The following is a 23,025-nucleotide window of genomic DNA, read 5'->3' on the forward strand; positions in this document are numbered from 1 at the left end:
GTTCCGGTCCAAATACCACCCGGACGAAGCCGGCAGGAGGAAGCAGGAGTCTCACAGCGCCCTGCAGAACCGCCTGAATGTCTTCCTCTACCTCATGGACAATGGCTGGTTCGAAAACTTGCAGCTGGAGATTGACAAGGCCAACGCCATCATCAAAGTCTTGGATGCCGGTACGGTTGCTGTCCTTGTTGTCGTTGTCGTCGTCCTTGCTTACACCATATTTTTTGCTCTATACGACTCACTTTTTCCCTCCTAAAAAGTAAGGGGAAATGTGTGTGCGTCTTATGGAGCGAATGCAGGCTGCGCAGCTATCCCAGAAGCCAGAACAGCAAGAGGGATTGCTGCTTTCTCTGCGCAGCGATCCCTCTTGCTGTTCTGGCTTCTGAGATTCAGAATATTTTTTTTCTTGTTTTCCTCCTCCAAAAACTAGGTGCGTCTTGTGGTCTGGTGCATCTTATAGAGCGAAAAACGCGGTATTTATTTGTAACAAAAAGCAACAGAAGCTGGAACAAGGCAGAAGTGCAGTGAAACCACACATGTACAGACAGATTTCCATGCCAAAATCCCACGTAATAAGTTAATATCTCAAAGTTCCGAGTAGCACAGACCACCTTTCTCGAGAAGATCAGGAAAAGACTCTGTTTCTCTCTGCTTCTCGCCATATACAGTGGCACCTCGGGTTAAGTACTTAATTTGTTCCAGAGGTCCGTTCTTAACCTGAAACTCTTCTTAACCTGAAGCACCACTTTAGCTAATGGGGCCTCCTGCTGCTGCTGCACGATTTCTGTTCTCATCCTGAAGCAAAGTTCTTAACCCGAGGTACTATTTCTGGGTTAGCAGAGTCTGTAACCTGAAGGGTCTGTAACCCAAGGTACCACTGTATGCAACCTTAGCCAGATATACAACTTCCCACATTGAAGTTACCCATGCTCTCATGTTTGGTGTTCTCATCCCCCCGTCCAGTTTTGACAAATAATTCTGGCAGTAGTTAAGAGACGTTGCATTGATTCCCTGTCCTCTGTTAGTGCTATTTCCTTAACATAACCAGATAGCAAAATTAGAGGATCCATGGGTAAAGCCAAGCCAGTTATTACTTCAACAGTAGGGTTCGATTTACCTGATTTTCCCTCAAGATTTCTAGCGGAGGAGAGTTCTTGCTTTGGGTGCCCAGAAGGCCATTGCGTCTGCCCTCATCACAAGCCAAAGCCTGCTTCACCTCCAGGCTTGACTACTGTAATTCGCTCTACGTGGGGCTGCCCTTGAAGCTGACCCAGAAACTCCAGCGGGTGCAGAATGCCGCGGCGAGGCTCCTTACGGGGTCCTTGCCGCGGGATCGCATTCATCCAGTGCTTTACCAACTGCACTGGCTCCCAGTGGAGTACAGGATCAGGTTTAAGGTGCTGGTTTAGACCTTTAAAGCCCTATGCATCCCAGGACCCAGGTACGTATGGGACCGCCTCTCCTGGTACGCCCCACGGAGGACCTTAAGGTCCACAAATAACAACACTTTGGAGGTCCCGAGCCTCAAGGAGGTTAGATTGGTTTCAGCTAGGGCCAGGGCCTTTTCAACACTGGCCCTGATGTGGTGGAACGCTCTGTCGCAAGAGACCAGGGCCCTGCGGGACTTGACATCTTTCCGCAGGGCCTGCAAGACAGAGCTGTTCCACCAGGCCTTTAGTTTGGACTCGGTCTGACCCTTATGTTTCCCTCCCCTTTTATGGTTTTGATTTATCGGCTACTTTAAAATGAGGCTGCATTTTAAATTACATTTTAACCTGTATTTTAAATTGTTTTTTTTTTTTAATTTCCCCCTATTACGTTTTTACTGTGAGAGTTTTTATTTGTGTTAGCCACCCTGAGGCCGGTTCTGGCTGGGGAGGGCAGGGTGTAAATAAATATTATTATTATTGTTACTACTAATACGATTATTATTATTATTATTTTACTCGAGACAGCCTATCTCCAGACACATAGGCGTTGACATATTTTTAATCTTCTAGGCTGCCGGTTTTAATTATCTTTATAAACAGTTGTGAAGAAAGGTGGCGGCATTTGGGGCAGCCTGGGCTCCATGTAGATCTTTTGCTGAGTTCGAAAGCTGCTAATCCCCCCCCCCCCCCAGAATTGCCTCCACATGCCATAGTTAAGAGCCTGTCAGGGCCTTGACGGTGGTGGCTCCCTCTCCCCCTGCAGCCGTCATTAAGATGGAAGGCGGGACTGAGCACGACCTGAAGATCCTGGACCAGGAAGAAGAGGAGGAGCGTCAGGAGAAGGCAGAGCCGGGGAAGAAGGAAGAGAACCGGCTGCAGGAGCTGGACCGCAAAGCCTCGGAGAAGGACGACAAGAAGGAGGAGGCCAAGAAGGTAGGTCTTGGGGAGGCGGGTGCGATCCTGGCTGGGCCTTCCTTGCTGCTGCCAGCTGGGCAGGGGTGCCTGACGTGCCTCGCTGCTCTGTCCTAGGCTGGCGATGAGGAAGCTGTCGAGGACAAGGCGAAGAAGGGCTCGGAAGAGGAGGAGAAGAGGGCTGAGAAGAAAGAGGAGACGGACAAGGAGGCCAAAAAGGTGCAGGGCAATCCGTGCTTCCCTTCATTGAATCAGGGCAGGCGGGAAGTGGATGAGCTTCCAGAGTAGGGTGTTTGTGGAGGCAGGTCTGTGCCATTCTGGAGGTTAGATAGGTGGGAGGGACGCGGGTAGCTCTGTGGTCTAAAAGATATAATAATAATAATTTATTATTTATACCCCGCCCATCTGGCTGGGTCCCCCCAGCCACTCTGGGCGGCTTCCAACAAAACAGTTAAATACAATAACCTATCTAACATTAAAAGCTTCCCTGAACAGGGCTGCCTTTAGATGTCTTCTAAAAGTTTGGTAGTTATTTTTCTCTTTGACATCTGGTGGGAGGGCGTTCCACAGGGCGGGCGCCACCACCGAGAAGGCCCTCTGCCTGGTTCCCTGTAACTTGGCTTCTTGCAGTAAGGGAACCGCCAGAAGGCCCTCGGTGCTGGACCTCAGTGTCCGGGCAGAACGATGGGGGTGGAGACGCTCCTTCAGGTATACTGGACTGAGCCTCTTGGACTTGCCGATCAGAAGGTCGACGGTGCGAATCCCCGCGACGGGGTGAGCTCCCGTTGCTCAGTCCCAGTTCCTGCCAACCTAGCAGTTCAAAAGCACACCAGTGCAAGTAGATAAATAGGTACCACTGTGGTAGGAAGGAAAACAGCATTCCCGTTGCGCCAGAAGTGGTTTAGTCCTGCTGGCCACATGACCCAGAAAGCTGTCTGTGGACAAACGCCGGCTCCCTCGGCCTGAAAGCGAGATGAGCGCCGCAACCCCATAGTCGCCTTTGGACTTAACCCTCCAGGGGTACTTTACCATTTTATATATATATATAGATAGGTGGGGAACAAACCTCCCTGCCTCTTTAAAGAAAGGCCGAGAGCTATTCCAGGAGTGAATGGTGCAAAGGAAGGAAATTAGAGCCTTGTTGGGTCAGGCCAAAGGCCTGTTCCTCTTTTGTCAGTCAGCGGAGGAGACCTTATTCTAACAGGTCTTTTGTGAGCTGACTGTTTTCTATTAAAGAAAGGGCTTTCAAGTAACGCCGCGCTGTTCTCATCACCTGTGTTTTAATAGACCTGCCTTTTATATTTATTTTAAGTCTCTCGTAGTTTAACTATTTCCTATCAGGTCTCTCTTAAGACGTTTTTATCCGTCTTGCGTTAATTTGTGGCAAGCCGCCCCTGAGGCTGGGGGGGGGGGGAGGCGGGATTTAAAGATAGCGATGATAATATGCACCAGAAATGAGATTTTGGGGGTAGCAATGACTGCTCCCTTTCTCTCGCCCCACCCAGATCGGCCACAAACACAAACGGAAGCGCAGCGGGGACGACAGCTACGACGAAGGCAGCGTTTCTGAATCTGACACAGAGTCAGAAGGCGGGCGCCCCGAAGAGGAGGACAAGGAAGGTGGGTGGAGAGATCCAGTAGAAAAAACAACAACGAATGGATGTACTGTATTTTTCCGTGCATAACACATCCCTGTGTATAAGACGCCCCCTATTTTGGGGGGCTCCAATTTAAGAAAATGGAGGGAGGATTGCCCAATTTACTCACCTGCCTGACATACGCTGCCACTCGCACGCGTCGCAAAACCCACCTATTGACTGTCCTCTCAACAGCAGAAGCAGAAAATCGCTCGCCAAATTGCCACAGTGACAGCCAATCAACACCAGCCCTTGCCGCAGCCACCAATAACATGCCCCAAAGTCGCTGACAATCTCCGGCTCCCGGGAGCAACCAATCCCATGTTCCCACTATGCGCTATCCGTGTATAAGATGACCTCCCCCCCGCCCACTTTTTGTCATAATTTTCTAAGAAAAAACACTCGTCTTGTACACGGAAATGTGCGGTATACATTTAAGATGCATGAGCAGTGAAAGAAAGGATTGCGAAAGGGCGTTTGCCCTGGCGCTCAGGTCCAACGCTGGCATACCAATATGGCCATCTGGTCGGCCGCTGTGAGAACAGGATGCCGGGTAGATGGCCTCATCCTGCAGGCCCATCTTACCTTCTTAACGTTTAGAGGTCTCCAAATTAGAAAAGAGCGAAGGGTTTTGCCTCTGTGGCTTTGCTGAAGCCTCTGTAGCCTGAGCTGTTTCTTTCCTGAGTCTGGGGTTTTTTTTAAAAAAAGAGTTGCCTCTGGTAAAGCAAAGCTCCAGTTCTTTGGACCTAGAGATGCAGGGGTTTGTTTGCTTGCTTGCTTGCTGAGATGTGTAATTCCAAGAGCAAAGCACACCAAGAACTCAGGCCAGTGTGAGTTTCAATAATGGGAGTGGTCCCTACTCACAAGTCAGTTTTGACAAGAATTACAAACCCAAGTAGAGATTAAACTCTAACAGAGATCACAAACTCAAACTCATAAAGATACTGTCAGGGAACTGCCATCGGAACTAGAGGAGGAGGCGAGGCTCCACAGCGATGCTGGAGAGGGGCCAAGCAGGGAGAGAGGCAAGTCTCCTGTTTGGGAAGAAAATCAGCGCAACACCAGGGATAGAGGGGGGCCAATGGGGGAAGCAGAGAGGAGGCTCCAGGACTCTTCACTGGACACCAGCGGGGAGAGCACAGGTCCTCCGCTACCCACGCCCTCCCTGCGCAGAAGACTTCCGCGCAGGGAGAGTAGGAGGAGACTGGGTGTCAAACAACTTTTATGTTGGAAAAGGTTTAAGAAACGCCCACTGACGGATTCTGCTAGCGACTGAACAGCCACGGAGTGGATGGCTGTCCAGCGAGAAATGGTTTAACCAGCCAACCTAGCCCAGAGCGGCGGCAACTTACGCACAAGCAACCCCTAAAGGCATTACAGATACGTATAACACAGTAATTTGTTAGAAAGATTTTTTCTTTCTCACTCTCTTAAGAGTTTGTAATCTCTACTTGAGTTTGTAATTCTTGTCAGAATACATACTTTTCAATGGATTAGTTTTTGTTACTATTGACTTGTCAGAAGGGACCACTCCCACTCTTGAAACTTAACATTGGCCTGAGTTCCTGGTGTGCTTCTTTCTTGAGATGTGTAATCCGGCAGCTGGCAAGAGTCAACTTGCTCTTCCGGCGCCTTGGGATTCGCAATTCCCTCGCCGCCGGTTAGCCGGAGGAAATCCGCCCCAGAGGCCTTGCTCAGAGTTCTTGGCCGTCTCTTTTTCGCAGACAAGAAGCCGAAGGAGGAGAAGGCCGGGGCGGCAGCAGGGGCAGCCGGCGCGGCGGCGGGGCCAGCGAAGGAAGGCGGCGAGGAGCCCCCCAAAGCCAAGGAGAAGGACGGGGAGCCCAAACCCCGCCCCCTGCACAAGACCTGCTCCCTCTTTGTGCGGAACATTGCCCCCAACATCTCCCAGGCAGAGATCGTGGCGGTGAGTGGAACCCAGCTGGCGTGGCGCTGGCCTCTCAATATATTCTGAGATTCCTCCGGAAAAACAATCTCTCAAAGGACCTGTTGATGGCATTTTACCATTGCACTGTGGAGAGCGTATTAACTTATGGTCTGTGTGTGTGGTTTGGGAGCTGCATGGCCAGGGAAAAAACAATGCTGTCCAGGGTTGTGAAGACTGCGGAGAGAATAATTGGGTGCCCTCTTCCCACCTTGGATCAAATCTATGCTGTCAGGTGCCATAAGAAAGCTGCAGAGATAGCGCAGGACAGTGCGCATCCCGGAAATGATCTCTTTCAGCTTCTGCCTTCTGGAAGAAGGGCCAGGGTTATAAAGACCAGGACTAGCCGCCTGAGAAACAGTTTCTACGCAAATGCAATTCTGGTTCTAAACGCAGCATAAGAGGTCTCCATAGTATAGTGTATTTTAAAATGGGGTTTCAGAGTTTTTAGGGGTTTTTGAATGTTTTATGTAGTTTTTCAATTTCATTGTTCTGCATGGGACAAGGACAATAAAGATATTGTATATCGTAGTGGCGCTGCAGGGTAGAGCAGGTGTCTCTGGGGTGGGCTGTAAGACCCTAGGAGGCCCCCCCAGGGAGAGGGCAGGCTTGGGAAGGCTTATATGGAAAATAGGAAGTCAGGCCAATGGGGAGTCCTGTCTATTTCATTAATCATATCATTGTACCTAGCTCAGTGATGTCGACACTGGCTGGCAGCTGTGGCTCTCTGGGTTCCAGTCTAGGTGTGTTCTTAGCCCTGCCGCAGCCCTTTTGGATATATGTGGTGCTCAGAGCTTTCCAGACAGCCTTCCTCCCACCTATCAGTCAACCTACGATACGATAATCTTGATTGTCATTGTCCCATACAGAACAACGGCATTGAAAAAATCTACATCAGACATTCAAAACCAACAAGCCTGCTATCCCAACCTGGTTAACCCCCCTAAAAACTCTGATACCCCATAATTAAATACAATATACTCCCATAGAGACTACCTTACACTGCGTTTAAAACCAAAACCACATTTGGGTAGAAACTGTTTCTCAGGCGGCTAGTCCTGGTCTTTATAACCCTGTACCTTCTTCCAGAAGGCAGAAGCTGAAAGAGATCATTTCCGGGGTGTGTACTATCCTGCGCTATCTCTGCAGCTTTCTTATGGCACCTGACAGCATAGATTTGATCTAAGGTGGGAAGAGTGCACCCAATTATTCTCTCCGCAGTCTTTACAACCCTGGACAGCATTGTGTTTTCCCTGGCCGTGCAGCTCCCAAACCACACACACAGACCATAAGTTAATACACTCTCAACAGTGCAATGGTAAAATGCCATCAATAGGTCCTTTGAGAGATTATTTTCCCGGAGGATTCTCAGAAAATATAACCTCTGCTGTGCTCTCTTCATCAGGTCTTTACTGTTTTCTCCCTTGGTATCTCTTTTCCCACCACACTCTGGCGGGCAGCCGGACACTGCCTCTGTCAGCCTAAACTACCTTGCAGAGTTGTTCTGGCGACAAAACGGAGAGGCAGGGACGTGCGTATACCGCCTCCAGCTCTTGGTGGGGTGTCAGTGTAAGAAACAAGTGGATCGTAGGGTTGTAGAAGAGCTGGACGGGACCCCGGAGGACATCTAGCCCAACCCCCTGCAATGCAGGAATCACAGCTGAAAAGTCTGACAGCCACCCAAACTCTGTCCAAAGGCTCTGTCCAACAAAGGAGAGCACACCACCTTCCAAGGCACCCTGTTTCGCTGCCAGACGGCTCTTGCCACCAGAAAATTATTTCTCATGCAGAAACATTTGAATCAATGGGTTCGAATCCTAAGACGGGCTGCCCGTCTGTGATAGAGGAGCTGACTCGGCAAGGTTTCTTATTTATTCTGGTGCCGGGGGTTGAGCAGGGTTTTCTGCCTTGTAATAAACAAAAATCTACCCGTATTCCCTTACGGGGGACACAAGAGCCCTTGTAGAGTCCTTTGCAGGTTCTCCATCGGTCGGAGAAAAGAACAGAGGCCAACCAGAGAATATTGAGAAGCAAAGCAGCTAGTAAGCCTGATTTTTATTGAGCTGTTGCAACAGGGTGCCCCCTTCACACGCAGGAGAAGGAGGAGGACCCAGAACGAAGGTGTGTCCGCCCTTATATAGACATTTTAAATTGCCCGCCCTCGAGTCCAAGACCATCCACCAGACACATCATACCTACATCACAGAAAAGGCGATCTACAGCAGAAATCTGAGTGCATTGTTTATCTCCTGTCTGGCAGGTTACCTGTTAATGCTCCCTTGATTGGATACCCTGGGGAGCCTGGCCAGTCTTTTGTAATGACAAATACTTAGTTCCTGAGCCAGGTCACAGGCTCACCCTATTCAAACACAGATAGACATACCCTTAAGACAGGATTTGTGAAGGAAAAGACAATGGGGAGGCTTTTCCATTTTCCTTTGACCTCTCAGAGAAAATAATTTGGTCAGTTTGGGAGTCAAAATGGTTTTCCTGTGCTGCTTCAGACATGTGGTTTATATATTTATGTACATGTTTGCTTGGTACATTTATGAACATTTATTTTATATTTTTATATATATATATATATATATATATATATATATATATATATATATATATGACCTTACAGTGGTGCCCCGCAAGACGAATGCCTCGCAAAACGAAAAACGCGCAAGACGAAAGGGTTTTTCGGTTTTTGCGTCACTTCGCAAGACGATTTTTCCTATGGGCTTGCTTCGCAAGACGAAACGTCTTGCGAGTTCTTGCGAGTTTGTTTCCTTTTTCTTAAAAGAGCTTGCAGGGCAGCAGCTGAAGAAAAAGGGTTTTCTTGTGTGTGTTTCTTGTGGCTGATTAGCTGCTCTCCCTGTGCAAAGGTCAGAGGGGGCAGGGTTTCTGTTGAGGCAGGTGATTAGCTGTGGGAGGAGCTTATCAGAGCTTGCAGGGCAAGTTGCAGGGCAGTTTGATCCATCTTTTAGATTTAGGGGAGCTAGTCTCAAACGTTTGTTGGGGGAGACCTAGGTTTTTTGGGGGGGATTTATTTGTCCTGTCTTCACGCTTTTTATGATGGAGGACCGCTGTAGTCACCCCCAACGACACGTTCTCAAGATGGAGGGTGAGGGAACAGCTGCAGTCGCCTGCGGTTCCTGCGCAATGTTTACCATCTTGCCAAAGGTTGCAGGCAGCTTTACCTGCAGCAATTGCATGTTGATTGCCCTCTTAAAAGACAAAGTCCAGCAACTGGAGGAACGTGTAGCTACGCTCCAAAGAATTAGAGAGCTGGAGCTCTTCTTGGAAGCAACAGAGCACACCGTCTCCACCAAGGAGGAGACAGGGGACTCCCCTGAGAAGGAGGCTAGTTCACCAACACAGGAGCCAGATATATGGAGAAACGTGACTCAAAGAAGTAGGAGGCCCAGGGTTCGCTCTGATTGTTTAGAAATACACAATCGCTTTGAGGTCCTCTCCCCTAGCATGGAAGATGAAGAGCAGACTCCATTTGAGGATCTCTCCCTCATTACAGTCGATCAGGTATATGAAGACGAGCAGCAAAGTCAGTCCTCAGGGAATGTGCAGGCGACCTTGGAACGGATAGCTCACGGAAGAACCCCGACCAGACCTAAGAGGAGGCGTGTAGTGGTGATAGGGGATTCCCTACTGAGGGGAACAGAAGCAGTGATCTGTGGGCCTGACAAGATGTCTCGGGAAGTGTGCTGTCTCCCCGGGGCTAAGATCCAAGATGTAACTGAAGGACTGCAAGGAATCATAAAACCCACTGACAAATACCCCTTCCTCTTGGTTCATGTGGGAACCAATGACACTGCAAGCAATAGCCTCCAGAAGATCAAAAGAGATTACGAGGCTCTGGGCAGGAAATTGAAGCAATTAAATGCACAAATTGTCATCTCATCTGTCCTCCCAGTTGAACGACGTGGCCCAGGGAGAGAGGGAAAAATAGTGGAAGTGAACAACTGGCTTCGCAAATGGTGTAAACAGGAACGGTTTGGATTCTTAGATCACGGACTGCAGTTTCTTGAAGATGGACTTCTGGCAAGCGATGGGCTGCACCTCACAACGGTTGGGAGGAATGTTTTTGCAAAAAATCTCAGAAACCTGATCAGGACGGCTTTAAACTGACTAATGTGGGGGAGGGAGACAGTGCTCCTGAAGGTAGGAGTCTATCAATTGATGAAGATGATCATCCAAATGTCATAGACCGAATGGAGCAAACAGCACGCAGACCTAGTGGTGGGAGGAAAAAATCCTTAAATAAGAGACATGGGGGAATGATTAATGGACTTCAATGTCTGTACACTAATGCACAAAGCATGGGAAATAAACAAGATGAGCTTGAGCTCTTGGTACAGCAAACTAAATATGACATAATAGGCATCACTGAAACCTGGTGGGATAAGTCCCACGATTGGAATGTAATAATGGAGGGATACAATCTATTTCAGAGAAACAGACCAGACAAGAAAGGAAGAGGAGTGGCGTTATATGTCAGGGATGTGTATACCTGTGAAGAGATCCAAGATTTAGAACCTCAAAGCCAAAGTGAGAGCATTTGGGTCAAAATTAAGGGAGAGAAGAATAACAGAGACCTCATTGTGGGAGTTTACTATAGATCCCCAAGCCAAACAGAGGACATAGATGATGCCTTCCTGGGACAGATGGCCAAGCATGCAAAAGGAAGGGAGATAGTAGTAATGGGGGACTTCAATTACCCGGATATTTGTTGGATGTCAAACTCAGCCAAGAGCATAAGGTCAAACAGATTCCTCACTGGCCTTGCAGACAACTTCATTGTCCAGAAAGTGGGAGAAGCAACAAGAGGAACAGCCATTTTAGATCTGGTCCTAACCAATGTTGATGACCTGGTTAGTGGGGTAGAAGTGGAAGAATCATTAGGCGCGAGTGATCATGCTCTTCTGAAGTTTACTATACAGCGGAAAGGAGCAGCCAAGCATACTAGGACTCAATTTCTCGACTTTAAGAAAGCCGACTTCATAAAACTTAGGGAAGTGCTGGGTGAGATCCCATGGACAGTAATACTAAAAGGAAAGGGAGTTCATGATGGCTGGGAGTTTGTTAAGAGGGAGATAGTAAAAGCACAACTTCAGGCAATACCAATGAGACGGAAACATGGAAGGTGCCTAAAGAAGCCAGGGTGGCTATCTAAAGAACTTTTAACTGAGTTAAGATTAAAAAAGGATGTGTACAAAAAATGGAAAAGGGGGGAAACCACCAAAGAGGAATTCAAACAAATAGCCAGCACGTGTAGACACAAAGTCAGAAAAGCTAAAGCACAGAATGAACTCAGGCTTGCTAGAGAGGTTAAAAGCAACAAAAAAGGCTTTTATGGGTATGTTCGTAGCAAAAGGAAGAACAAAGAAACCGTGGGGTCACTCAGAGGAGAAGATGATGAAATGCAAACAGGGGACACAGAAAGGGCTGAACTCCTCAATGCCTTCTTTGCCTCAGTCTTCTCCGATAAAGAAAACAATGCCCGACCTGAAGAATTTGGAGCAAATGATTCAGCAGAGGAAACACAGCCCAGAATAACTAAGGAGATAGTACAAGAATACTTGGCTAGTCTAGATGTATTCAAGTCTCCAGGGCCAGATGAACTGCATCCAAGAGTATTAAAAGAACTGGCAGATGTGATTTCAGAACCACTGGCAGTCATCTTTGAGAATTCCTGGAGAACAGGCGAAGTCCCGGCAGACTGGAGGAGGGCAAATGTTGTCCCTATTTTCAAAAAGGGGAAAAGAGAGGACCCAAATAATTACCGCCCAGTCAGTCTGACATCAATACCAGGGAAGATTCTGGAGCAGATCATTAAGCAGTCTGTGAGCACCTAGAAAGGAATGCTGTGGTCACCAATAGTCAGCATGGATTTCTGAAAAATAAGTCATGTCAGACTAACCTGATCTCGTTTTTTGACAGAATTACAAGCCTGGTAGATGAAGGGAACGCAGTGGATGTAGCCTACCTTGATTTCAGCAAGGCATTTGACAAGGTGCCCCGTGATATTCTTGTAAAGAAGCTGGTAAAATGCGGTCTTGACTATGCTACCACTCAGTGGATTTGTAACTGGCTGACTGACCGAACCCAAAGGGTGCTCATCAATGGTTCCTCTTCATTCTGGAGAAGAGTGACTAGTGGGGTGCCACAGGGTTCTGTCTTGGGCCTGGTCTTATTCAACATATTTATCAACGACTTGGATGATGGACTCAAGGGCATCCTGATCAAATTTGCAGATGACACCAAACTGGGAGGGGTGGCTAACACCCCAGAGGACAGGATCACACTTCAAAACGACCTTGACAGATTAGAGAACTGGGCCAAAACAAACAAGATGAATTTTAACAGGGGGAAATGTAAAGTATTGCACTTGGGCAAAAAAAATGAGAGGCACAAATACAAGATGGGTTGACACCTGGCTTGAGAGCAGTACATGTGAAAAGGATCTAGGAGTCTTGGTGGACCACAAACTTGACATGAGCCAACAGTGTGACGCGGCAGCTAAAAAAGCCAATGCAATTCTGGGCTGCATCAATAGGAGTATAGCATCTAGATCAAGGGAAGTAATAGTGCCACTGTATTCTGCTCTGGTCAGACCTCACCTGGAGTACTGTGTCCAGTTCTGGGCACCACAGTTCAAGAAGGACACTGACAAACTGGAACGTGTCCAGAGGAGGGCAACCAAAATGGTCAAAGGCCTGGAAACGATGCCTTATGAGGAACGGCTAAGGGAGCTGGGCATGTTTAGCCTGGAGAAGAGGAGGTTAAGGGGTGATATGATAGCCATGTTCAAATATATAAAAGGATGTCACATAGAGGAGAGAGAAAGGTTGTTTTCTGCTGCTCCAGAGAAGCGGACACGGAGCAATGGATCCAAACTACAAGAAAGAAGATTCCACCTAAACATTAGGAAGAACTTCCTGACAGTAAGAGCTGTTCGACAGTGGAATTTGCTGCCAAGGAGTGTGGTGGAGTCTCCTTCTTTGGAGGTTTTTAAGCAGAGGCTTGACAACCATATGTCAGGAGTGCTCTGATGGGGTTTCCTGCTTGGCAGGGGGTTGGACTCGATGGCCCTTGTGGTCTCTTCCAACTCTATGATTCTATGATTCTATGATTCTAAAGCCGCTAAGCCGTTAATAGCCGCTAAGCCGCTAATAGCCGTGCTTCGCAAGACGAAAAAACCGCAAGACGAAGAGACTCGCGGAACGAATTAATTTCGTCTTGCGAGGCACCACTGTAATTTTTTATTTCAGCCTTAACATACCTTGTACCCACCCCCCAAATTTCCAGCTTTTGACTCCCCTCCCTTCTTTCTCCTCTCTCAGCTTTGCAAAAGGTACCCTGGCTTCATGAGAGTGGCTCTTTCAGAACCCCAGCCGGAAAGGAGGTAACGTTCGTTTTTCTAACACCCACCCACACCCAAAGATTTCTTGCGTGTGTTCGTGTGTCTGTCTGTGTCATATCAGTCATAATTCCATAGGATCCCGTCTGTAGAAAAGCATAAGAAGGTAAGAAGAGCTTGCAGGATCAGGCCAAAGGGCGCCCATCTAGGCCAGCCACCTGCTCTCACAGGATTCGAACACAGGATCAACACTTGCACCTCCTGCGGTTTCCATCAACTGGAACCCAGAAGCATCGCTGCCTTCCAACTGCGGAGGCAGAGCCATTGTGGCTAGGAGCCATCGACAGCCCTCTCGATAGAATTTGTCCAGTCCTTCAGGCGTGTGGCATCAACTTGGTTTTTTTGCTAGAACCACTAACTGCAGCCGGGTGGGAAAGGCTCTTAGAGATTAAAAAGGAATACAGACCCTCCCTGCTGCTCCAAGCTTTCTTCGTTCTGGCAATATACTGAAGGCGTTGTGGGGGGAGTCATTTAAGTTGGTGCCTTCGTTAAATAGTTGGGAGTCAGTAATCCTTCCTGGTCTGTTTCACATCCCTGGGAGATCCACTGGTCCTCCTCCTGCTCTCTAGATGGTGGGGGAAGAATTCCCCTATTTTCAAATCTCTGCAGAGCCGTAAGCCTTAACTGAGTGGCTGTGAGCAACTTACTCATCATTTCTGCTCTTTATAAAAGGGTTACTCAATTGCAGATCTGCTTTTAAACAGCGCAGAACGTTCCTTTGTCAGGCCAGAACAAGCATGCTAGCAATTTGGCAGCCGAGAATTCCTTTCTACAGAGAAAAGCAAGGCAGTTGCTGCATCTCAGCCTCTAGTGTACCTTTCAGGGCCCTTGTGTGGCTGAAACGAGAGAGCCCTTTGTGAACTGGCTTGGAGGAAAGGCAGGGTGTGTGTCAGGCTTGTGTGTGTTTGTGTGCTTGCGAGGGTTGGAGGGCGTTTGAAAAGCCCGGCAGCCGAACACCTTTCTCCTTTTCAGGTTTTTCCGAAGAGGCTGGGTGACCTTTGACCGCAGCGTCAACATCAAGGAGATCTGCTGGAACCTCCAGAACATTCGGGTAAATGGGCGATTCCCAAAGGGGGCAGGAGGCAGGGGGATTCCCTAGGGGACCCTAAGAGGCGAGGGGGCAGTGGGGAGGGCACCGGGGGTGCAAAACGACTATCAAATTTTGAGAAGCTCATATCCCTGGAATCGAGTTCATCTGTTTTGTTGATGAACTGAATCGGTTTAACTGGATTTTGAATGAACTCTGCTGTTGCATTCCCAAAGCAAAAGAAGGATTAGACTCTGATTAATAGAAGACACACAGAGGCTTGACCAGTAAGATTCTGGGAGGGTGCGTATAATAATCTTGTCTGTCCACCCCTTGGCCCAGGTCGTTTTATTCACAAAAGAACTTTTTGCACAGTGTACGTACGAACCAATCAGATTTCCTCTGAGCATTTCAAAACCCCACGTGGGGACAAAGTTAAACTACAAAAACTAATAATTTAAGCATGCATACTTCTGGGGTAAATAAAACAGAACTAAAAAGGAAGAATGCATTCAGCAACGCCGGAGGTCATAAACAGGAAGGAAGGAAGGGTAGAATTTACCATCTCTTTGTGAACACTCTTCCTGGCCCTTAAGACCTATCTAAAGATTAACAAATCACATCACAGAAGCTACCTGCTATCTTTTATGACTCAGGATGTCTGACGAAGCAACTGGTCTGTGTTTTAGAATGCTTTACGTGCCTGTCAGGCGTAGAAAATGAACAGTAGAGAAAATGGCCAGAAATGCAGAGGCTTCCGGGATTTGATCAGAAATTATTGTCAGTGAATCGAACCCAGTCAACGCCATGCTTTCATAGCGGACACAATGGCTTGATGCATATTTTATAATTCCTCATAGTAATCCCACCTGACCACTACAGACTACAACTCCCATCATCCCTGAACTCTGGCCTTGCCAGCTAGGGGTGATGGGAGTTGTAGTTCAACAACATCTGGGGACCCGCAGGTTGAGAAAGGCTGCCCTAAGGGGACCCTAAGAGGCGAGGAGGCATTGGGGAGGGCACTGGAGGTGCAAAACGACCGTCGAATTTTGAGAAGCTCGTATCCCTGGAACCAAGTTCATCTGTTTTGTTGATGAACTGAATTGTTTTAACTGGATTTTGAATGAACTCTGCAGTTAATCTTTCCTGTTTTGAACTGCATCACGTTGTTATCTTCTTGAACAGGCCGTGCAAACCACTTTTCTGAATACAGTGGACGCTCGGGTTGCGAATGTGATCCATGTGGGATGCACGTTCGCAACCTGCAGCATTCGCAACCAGCGTCTGCGCACGCGCGGGTTGCAATTCGGCGCTTTGACGCATGTGCGACCGCCAAAACCTGGAAGTGACCCGTTCCGGTACTTCCGGGTTTCGGCAGTCCGCAACCCAAAAAAATGCAACCTGAAGCGTCTGTAACCCAATGTATGACTGTAATGCTTTTTGAAGGGGGCAGTGGGGGGTGATGAAGCAGAGGCGAGGATGGTCCCCAAAAGTTTGGGAACTGTGAGAGACCAATCCCACCTCATCCTTCTCTTAAATTGTATATCCCGATCTGTAGGGTTTTTTCCCCCTGGGGTAGAGAGGATAAACAATGCCTGTGTATTATTAAAATGCGATGCCTGGACACAACTGCATGCCAAGAGCGGGGAGGGGGTCCCTCCCTGTTTCAGCAAGGTTTGGGGAGCTGTTCTGGCATTGACCCTGCCCTCCGCCCTCTCCCCAGCTGCGGGAATGCGAGCTGAGCCCCGGCGTCAACCGCGACCTGACCCGGCGCGTCAGGAACGTCAACGGCATCACACAGCACAAGCAGATCTTGCGCAACGACATCAAGCTGGCGGCCAAGCTGATCCAGACGATGGATGACCGCACCCAGCTGTGGGGGGCCGGGGAGGCCCGCCCTGCCTCCGAAGTCTCGGTCAGTTCGGGGCCCGGGGTGGGGGACTGTATGGGAGGTGCTCGCGGCCCTTGGGTTTTTCTGCCCTTCGGATTTCTGATTGTCTCATCAGATGGCCAAGTGGATGGAGCCTGCTGTACGCGATCCCCGGAAACTTAGCTGTGCCGCCTGCCTTGCCGGGGGTTGGACTAGATGACCCTGGGGGTCCCTTCAAACTCTGCGACTCCATGCAAAGGGCTCCCCTCGCAAGCCAGTTCTCAGCTGAATGTCTACATATGATGCAGGAAGTCGCCTATGTTCTTATTGCACTTTCCTTGAGCTAGTGTTTCTCCTGCTGCTTTGGACTACAATTCCCATCAGCCTCAGCTAGCATGGCTGATGGGAGTTGTAGTCCAAAGCAGCTGGCGGGGCACCAGCTCAGGGAAAGTCTGCCCATAGAGAAACACAGTGGCTCAAGCAGATGGGTTGTTGGTTTTCTTATTAATAATAATAATAATAATAATAATAATAATAATAATAATAATAATTTATTTATACCCCACCCTCCCCAGCCAAGACCGGGCTCAGGGCAGCTAACACCCAATATAAAAACAAATTAATTGAAATACAACTTAAAAACAAGATTAAAACACAACATTAAAATATTAAAATACAGCCTCATTTCAATGGAAACTCAAATCAAAAACTTTGGGGGGGGGGATGAAAACGTCCAGTCTTCACCAAGGCTAACTTTCCAGACTGGTCCTACATGGGCCAGAATTAAGCTAGGGAAGTTGGACCCATAGCCGTTGGAAGGAAGGCTTGGCCGTCTGTCTTTTAGAGAGGCATTTACTCTCGGGAGCAAAGCTCACAGCGGTCTCTCTCTCTCTCTCTCTCTCTCTCTCTCTCTCTCTCTCTCTCTCTCTCTCTCTCTCTCTCTGCCACCCCAGAGCCTGCCTTCCCAGAACCCCATCCTGAAGAACATCACGGACTACCTGATAGAAGAGGTCAGCGCTGAGGAGGAGGAGCTGCTGGGCAAAAGCGGGGAGCCCTCCGAAGAGCCCCCCAAGGAAGGGAACCCCGCTGAGCTCAACGTGGAGAGGGACGAGAAGCTTGTCAAGGTGACTCTTGCGTGAGAGCGGCTCGGTTTGAGGATGGGGGAGGTTGGAGGACTAGAGCTTTCGTTTTTGGGAAGCTGGGGACCTAGGAAGCTGCCTCCGACCAAGTCAGACCATCAGGGTCCGTCCAACTCAGTGCTGTCTTACACACTGGCCAGTGTGACTTTCAATAGTGGGAGTGGTCCCTACTCACAAATCAATAATCAATAGTAACAAAAACTAATCCATTCAAAGGTATGTCTCCTGACAAGGATTGCAAACTCAAATAGAGATTACAAACTCTAACAGAGATTACAAACTCAAACTCATAAAGATATCTATAACACAATAATTTGTTACAGAATTAGAGATAAGAGCTTATGAGTAGAGATAAGTTTATGTTAGTCCATAGTCTGATTCGACGTGAAGGTCTTAGTTTCAATCATACAGAAGTCAGAAATCAGTTCTGGATTAGAAGCCATTACAGGGCCCTGTTTCGATGTCTCCACCTTCATCAGCTGGAAGTATCAAATATTACATGAAAATACATTTAAATTCTAAATTATCATAAATTATAAAACAGTATTATATAACATTTTGTTCCTTACCTAATTTTTAAAGGGTCGTTTCAGTTTGAAGACTTTCAGATAAATATATCCTGTTATTTTCTACATTTCTCAGCCATAATAACTGAAAATAATCAATATTAATCATAATCACATGCATTGAATCAAATTTAAAACTCTAAGGCAGCAAATAATCATATGATTCCTCACCTGCGTGTGAGTAGATCAACGTGTATCTTGAGCTTTTCTGTGTGTTTTCAATTTGGAAGTGAGCCTATTACCTTTTATACGCACTTAGATGAGATCCCCTAGGTCTTCTCAAAGGCATAGAGTTCTAAAGTTCAGAGGACAGCTGCAGTTTAATTTGAGGTCTTAAAGAAATGATGTATAATCCTGATAGCTATTCAGACCCATAGGGGTCATGGTCTTAAGTAGATGGATGTACCGGGCTTCTTTTGTAATAACAGTTTATTGATATCTCTCCGATTGAATGGGTCTACTCTAGGTTTCCAAATAATGAAAAATACGAAATCATCTTCCTGGTGTTTCTGTTGTATGTAGTGTTCTACTAACGGGGCTTCTAGTATTTTATTGCGGATTCGTGAGCGATGTTCATTTATGCATAATTTTATCGGTCTGGTACTCTTGCCAATGTACGGCTTCTTGCACGGATACATCCATACATATACCGTATTTTTTGCTCTATAAGACTCACTTTGTCCCTCCTAAAAAGTAAGGGGAAATGTGTGTTCGTCTTACGGAGTGAATGCAGGCTGCACAGCTATCCCAGGAGCCAGAACAGCAAGAGGGATTGCTGCTTTCACTGCGCAGCGATCCCTCTTGCTGTTCTGGCTTCTGAGATTCAGAATATTTTTTTTCATGTTTTCCGCCTCCAAAAACTAGGTGCGTCTTGTGTGTCTTATAGAGCGAAAAATACGGTACACAGTTCTTGGTATTATAATTACTAAAATGTTCAATCCGGAACTTGAAACCAGTCTATTCATCGACAAATTCCTTTACTTGGAGTGCATATTTACAGATATTGCAATTTCCGCATCTATGATGCCCCTTTACTGTTTCTGCTGGGTACAATTCCAGAGATCCATAAACTCCAGGGGCTGCTGTGAGCTCAGCCTCCCCCTCCACCCCCGGTGGGCTTCCCTTGCAGACCCCCCACCCACCCAGGGCCAACTTGCCTCCTTCCTTCCCTTCAGGTGCTAGACAAGCTGCTTCTGTACCTGCGCATCGTCCACTCGGTCGACTACTACAACAATTCGGAGTACGTCAATGAGGACGAGATGCCCAACCGCTGCGGGATCATCCACGTGCGGGGGCCCATCCCCCCCAACCGGGTCACCCATGGAGAAGGTGGGCGGCATGTGTGTGAGAGAGAGAGAGAGAGAGAAAGAGAGCATCATCATCACTTTTAACTTGTGCACCGTCTTTCTATCTTACAATACCCCAAGGCGGTTTTCAAGCTGAAGAAACAAAGAATGCACACCTTATAACAATCTAACACAATGCAAAAATGTGCTAATAAAACATAACTTTAAAATAAGCAACCTACATCAAATAAAGTAACATTCAACAATCGTTAGAATAGTATGGAATAATAATTTCAGCATATAAAAATTAGAGATCCACTCTTAACAATTACAATACAGTGGTACCTTGGGTTAAGAACTTAATACTTAATTCGTTCTGGAGGTCCGTACTTAACCTGAAACTGTTCTTAACCTGAAGCACCACTTTAGCTAATGGGGCCTCCTGCTGCTGCCAGAGCAGGATTTCTGTTCTCCTCCTGAAGCAAAGTTCTTAACCCGAGGTACTATTTCTGGGTTAGCGGAGTCTGTAACCTGAAGCGTCTGTAACCCGAGGTACCACTGTAAATAATTTCTAAACTACAATCAATAAAACAACAGCATGCCACAGAGCATAAAATAATATGATACAAATTGAGAAGCAGGGACTGGAGGATGGGGCAAGTCATCTGGCTGGGTTTCCGCAGCCACTCTGGGCGGCTTCCAACAGAGCACTAAAATACAATAACCTATTAAACATTAAAAGCTTCCCTGAACAGGGCTGCCTTCAGATGTCTTCTAAAAGTCTGGTAGTTGTTTATCTCTTTGACATCTGGTGGGAGGGCGTTCCACAGGGCAGGCGCCACCACCGAGAAGGCCCTGTGCCTGGTTCCCTGTAACTTGGCTTCTAACAGGGAGGGAACCACCAGAAGGCCCTCGGCGCTGTACCTTGGTGAGGATAACCATCTCTGCTTCTGAGAAGAAAGAGGGTCATTTGGGTGAGGAGACAGGGACTGGTACCCGGAACTCCTGGCTCCTCAGCTCACTTCAATACTATAAGAGTTGCCTTTCAAATGGCCCATCCAATTCAGCATCCTTGTTCTCTTGGAGGCCCCACGAGCTCACTTTGCCCTCCCTTTGCAGTGTCTGACTGGCAGAAGACCTTTGAGGAGAAGCTGACCCCTTTGTTCAGCGCCCGGGAGTTCCTCTCGGAGGAGGAGGCCCAGAAGATGGGCAAGAAGGACCCCGAGCAGGAAGTGGAAAAGTTCGTCACGGCCAACACCCAGGAGTTGGGGAAGGACAAGTGGCTATGCCCTCTAAGCGGGAAGAAGTTCAAGGTGAGCCCCGTTTCCCAGCTCCAGGTCTGACCAAGGGGAAGGCCATGCTCCCTGATGCACGTGCACAAACGCCCCTCTCCTCCCTCTCTAGACCCCCAGCTTAACACGAGCCTGCGGCATGATTCAGCAGCAAAAAAGGCTCATGCTATTCCAGGCTGCATCAACAGAAGTCTAGCGTCCCAATCAAGTGAAGTCATAGTGCTGCTGTATTCTGCCTTGGTCAGACCCCACCTGGAGTCCTGTGTCCAGTTCTGGGTGACAGAATTTAAGGAGGTTGTTGATAATAATAATAATAAAATTATATTTATATCCCGCCCTCCCCAGCTGAAGCCGGCCTCAGAATGGCTAACAACAATAAAAGTAACACAGCATTCTAAAATCAATTCATTCTAAAATCAATTCAAAATCAAATTAATGGCAACCATTGGGCTAGAGTTCTGTGAGGACTACAGAAGGAGGGGGGTCAGACTGTGCCTTGGCCAAAGGCCTGGTGGAACAGCTCAGTCTTGCAGGCCCTGTGGAAAGATGTCAAGTCCCGCAGGGCCCTGGTCTCTTGTGACAGAGCATTCCACCAGATCGGAGCCACAGCCGAAAAAGCCCTGGCTCTGGTTGAGGCCAGCCTAACCTCCCTGTGGCCCGGGACCTCCAAGATGTTTTTGTTCGAAGACCGTAAGGTCCTCCGTGGGACATATCCGTGGGTACGAGGGTCCTAGGCTTTAAAGGTCAAAACCAGCACCTTAAACCTGACCCTGTACTCCACCGGGAGCCAGTACAGTTGGTAAAGCACCGGGTGAATGTGATCCCGCAGCATGGACCCCGTAAGGAGTCTCACCGTGGCATTCTGCACCCACTGGAGTTTCTGGGTCAGTCTCAAGGGCAGCCCCACGTAGAGTGCGTTACAATCAAAGCTGGAAGATGTGCAGAGGAGGGTGACCGAGATGATCAAGGGTCTGGAAACCAAGTCTTATGAGGAACGGTGGAAGGAGGTGGGGATGTTTAGCCTGGAAAAGAGGAGACTGAGGGGAAAATGAGAGCCTTTCTCATCAAATACCTGAAGGCTGATGCACGAGAAAGGGAGCAAGCTGCTCCAGAGGGCAGGACCTGAACCAAAGGACTCCGATTGCATGAAGGGAGATATTCTGATTTAATCTTAGCAAGAACTTTCTGACAGTAAGAGATGTTTCACAGTGGAACAGACTCCCTCGGAAGGGAGGCTCACTGGAGGCTTATAAAGAGAAGGTGGGTGGCCACCTGCCAGGGTTTCTTCAGGTGCGATTCTTGCATTGGTGTTGGACTAGATGACGCTCAGGGACTCCCTTTCTGACTCCCCGATTCCATTGCTCTCATTCTTCTTTTAAAGAACTGGTTGTTCTTCTTCTTCTTTGACTTTTTAAGCCCTTCACGGCCTAGGACCCTCGTACCTATGGAATCGCCTCTCCTCGTATGCCCCACGGAGGACCTAAAGGTTCATATATAGCAACACCCTAGAGGTCCTGGACCCTAAGGAAGTCAGATTAGCCTCAACCAGAGCCAGGGCCTTTTCAGTGATGGCTCCGGCCTGGTGGAACGCTCTGTCTCATGAGACCAGGGCGGGATCTGATCTCTTTCCGCAGGGCCTGTAAGACAGAGTTGTTCCGCCTGGCCTTTGGCTCAGAATCAGTTTGATTCCCTCCCCCTCTTTTTTTTCCCTTTCTCCTCCTATGATGAGATTGCTCCCTAATTGTTTTAATATTGTATCTTAATCTTTTAAATTGTATTTTAATCAACTTGTTTTTATTATTGGTTCTTAGCCGCCCTGAGCTCGGTCTTGGCTGGGGAGGGCGGGGTATAAATAAATTATTATTATTATTATTATTATTATTATTATTATTATTATTATTACTATTATTACTATTATTATTATTATTCTCTCAGGGCCCTGAGTTTGTGCGCAAGCACATCTTCAACAAGCATGCAGAGAAGATTGAGGAGGTGAAGAAAGAGGTGTCCTTCTTCAACAACTTCCTCATGGACGCCAAGAGGCCGGCCCTTCCGGAGCTCAAGCCCAACCAGCCGCCAGGACAAGGTAAGGCAGAGGGGGACAGGCGGAACCAGGGGGCTCAGCAAATGCACAGGGCAGGGGTGCTTTTCAGAAGAGGACACTCATCTTGTCTCAAAGCCCAGAAGCTTGCAAACATTCGGAGGCAGCAGTGCTTCTGAATCCCAGTTGCTGGAACCGCAGGAAGGGAGAGTGACTCTTGTGCTCGGGTCCAGCTTGTTTCCCGCAATATTTTTATATTGAGGCTCCTAATGCAGCAAAAACAATGCAGGAGGCAGCAGTTACGAGTTGCCGGGGCACTAGAATTCTCGAGCCGTTTGGCTTCACCTCCGGAGGCACACTCCGTTGTCTCTCGAGACAGATGTACTGCCACCAACAATGCACCGTATTTTTCGCCCCATAAGACGCACCTGACCTTAAGACGCACCTAGTTTTT

At 48.0% G+C, this 23,025-nt stretch overlaps 1 protein-coding gene across 2 annotated transcripts in view; it reads left to right on the plus strand.

Moving 5' to 3' along the window:
- SRRT (serrate, RNA effector molecule) overlaps positions 1-23,025 on the plus strand; it is a 38,973-nt gene that overhangs the window by 13,147 nt on the left and 2,801 nt on the right. For both annotated transcript variants that reach the window (XM_083580858.1, XM_083580859.1), the window contains exons 6-17: positions 1-170; positions 2,194-2,363; positions 2,460-2,561; positions 3,848-3,962; positions 5,704-5,903; positions 13,271-13,332; positions 14,320-14,398; positions 16,101-16,292; positions 17,201-17,371; positions 19,128-19,281; positions 20,358-20,551; positions 22,466-22,616. In XM_083580858.1, coding sequence (XP_083436984.1) covers positions 1-170; positions 2,194-2,363; positions 2,460-2,561; positions 3,848-3,962; positions 5,704-5,903; positions 13,271-13,332; positions 14,320-14,398; positions 16,101-16,292; positions 17,201-17,371; positions 19,128-19,281; positions 20,358-20,551; positions 22,466-22,616 — 1,760 coding nt within the window. The remainder of the gene's footprint in view (positions 171-2,193; positions 2,364-2,459; positions 2,562-3,847; positions 3,963-5,703; positions 5,904-13,270; positions 13,333-14,319; positions 14,399-16,100; positions 16,293-17,200; positions 17,372-19,127; positions 19,282-20,357; positions 20,552-22,465; positions 22,617-23,025) is intronic.

This window comes from Podarcis filfolensis, assembly GCF_964270895.1.
Source record: "Podarcis filfolensis genome assembly, chromosome: 13".
Lineage (NCBI taxonomy): Eukaryota > Metazoa > Chordata > Lepidosauria > Squamata > Lacertidae > Podarcis > Podarcis filfolensis.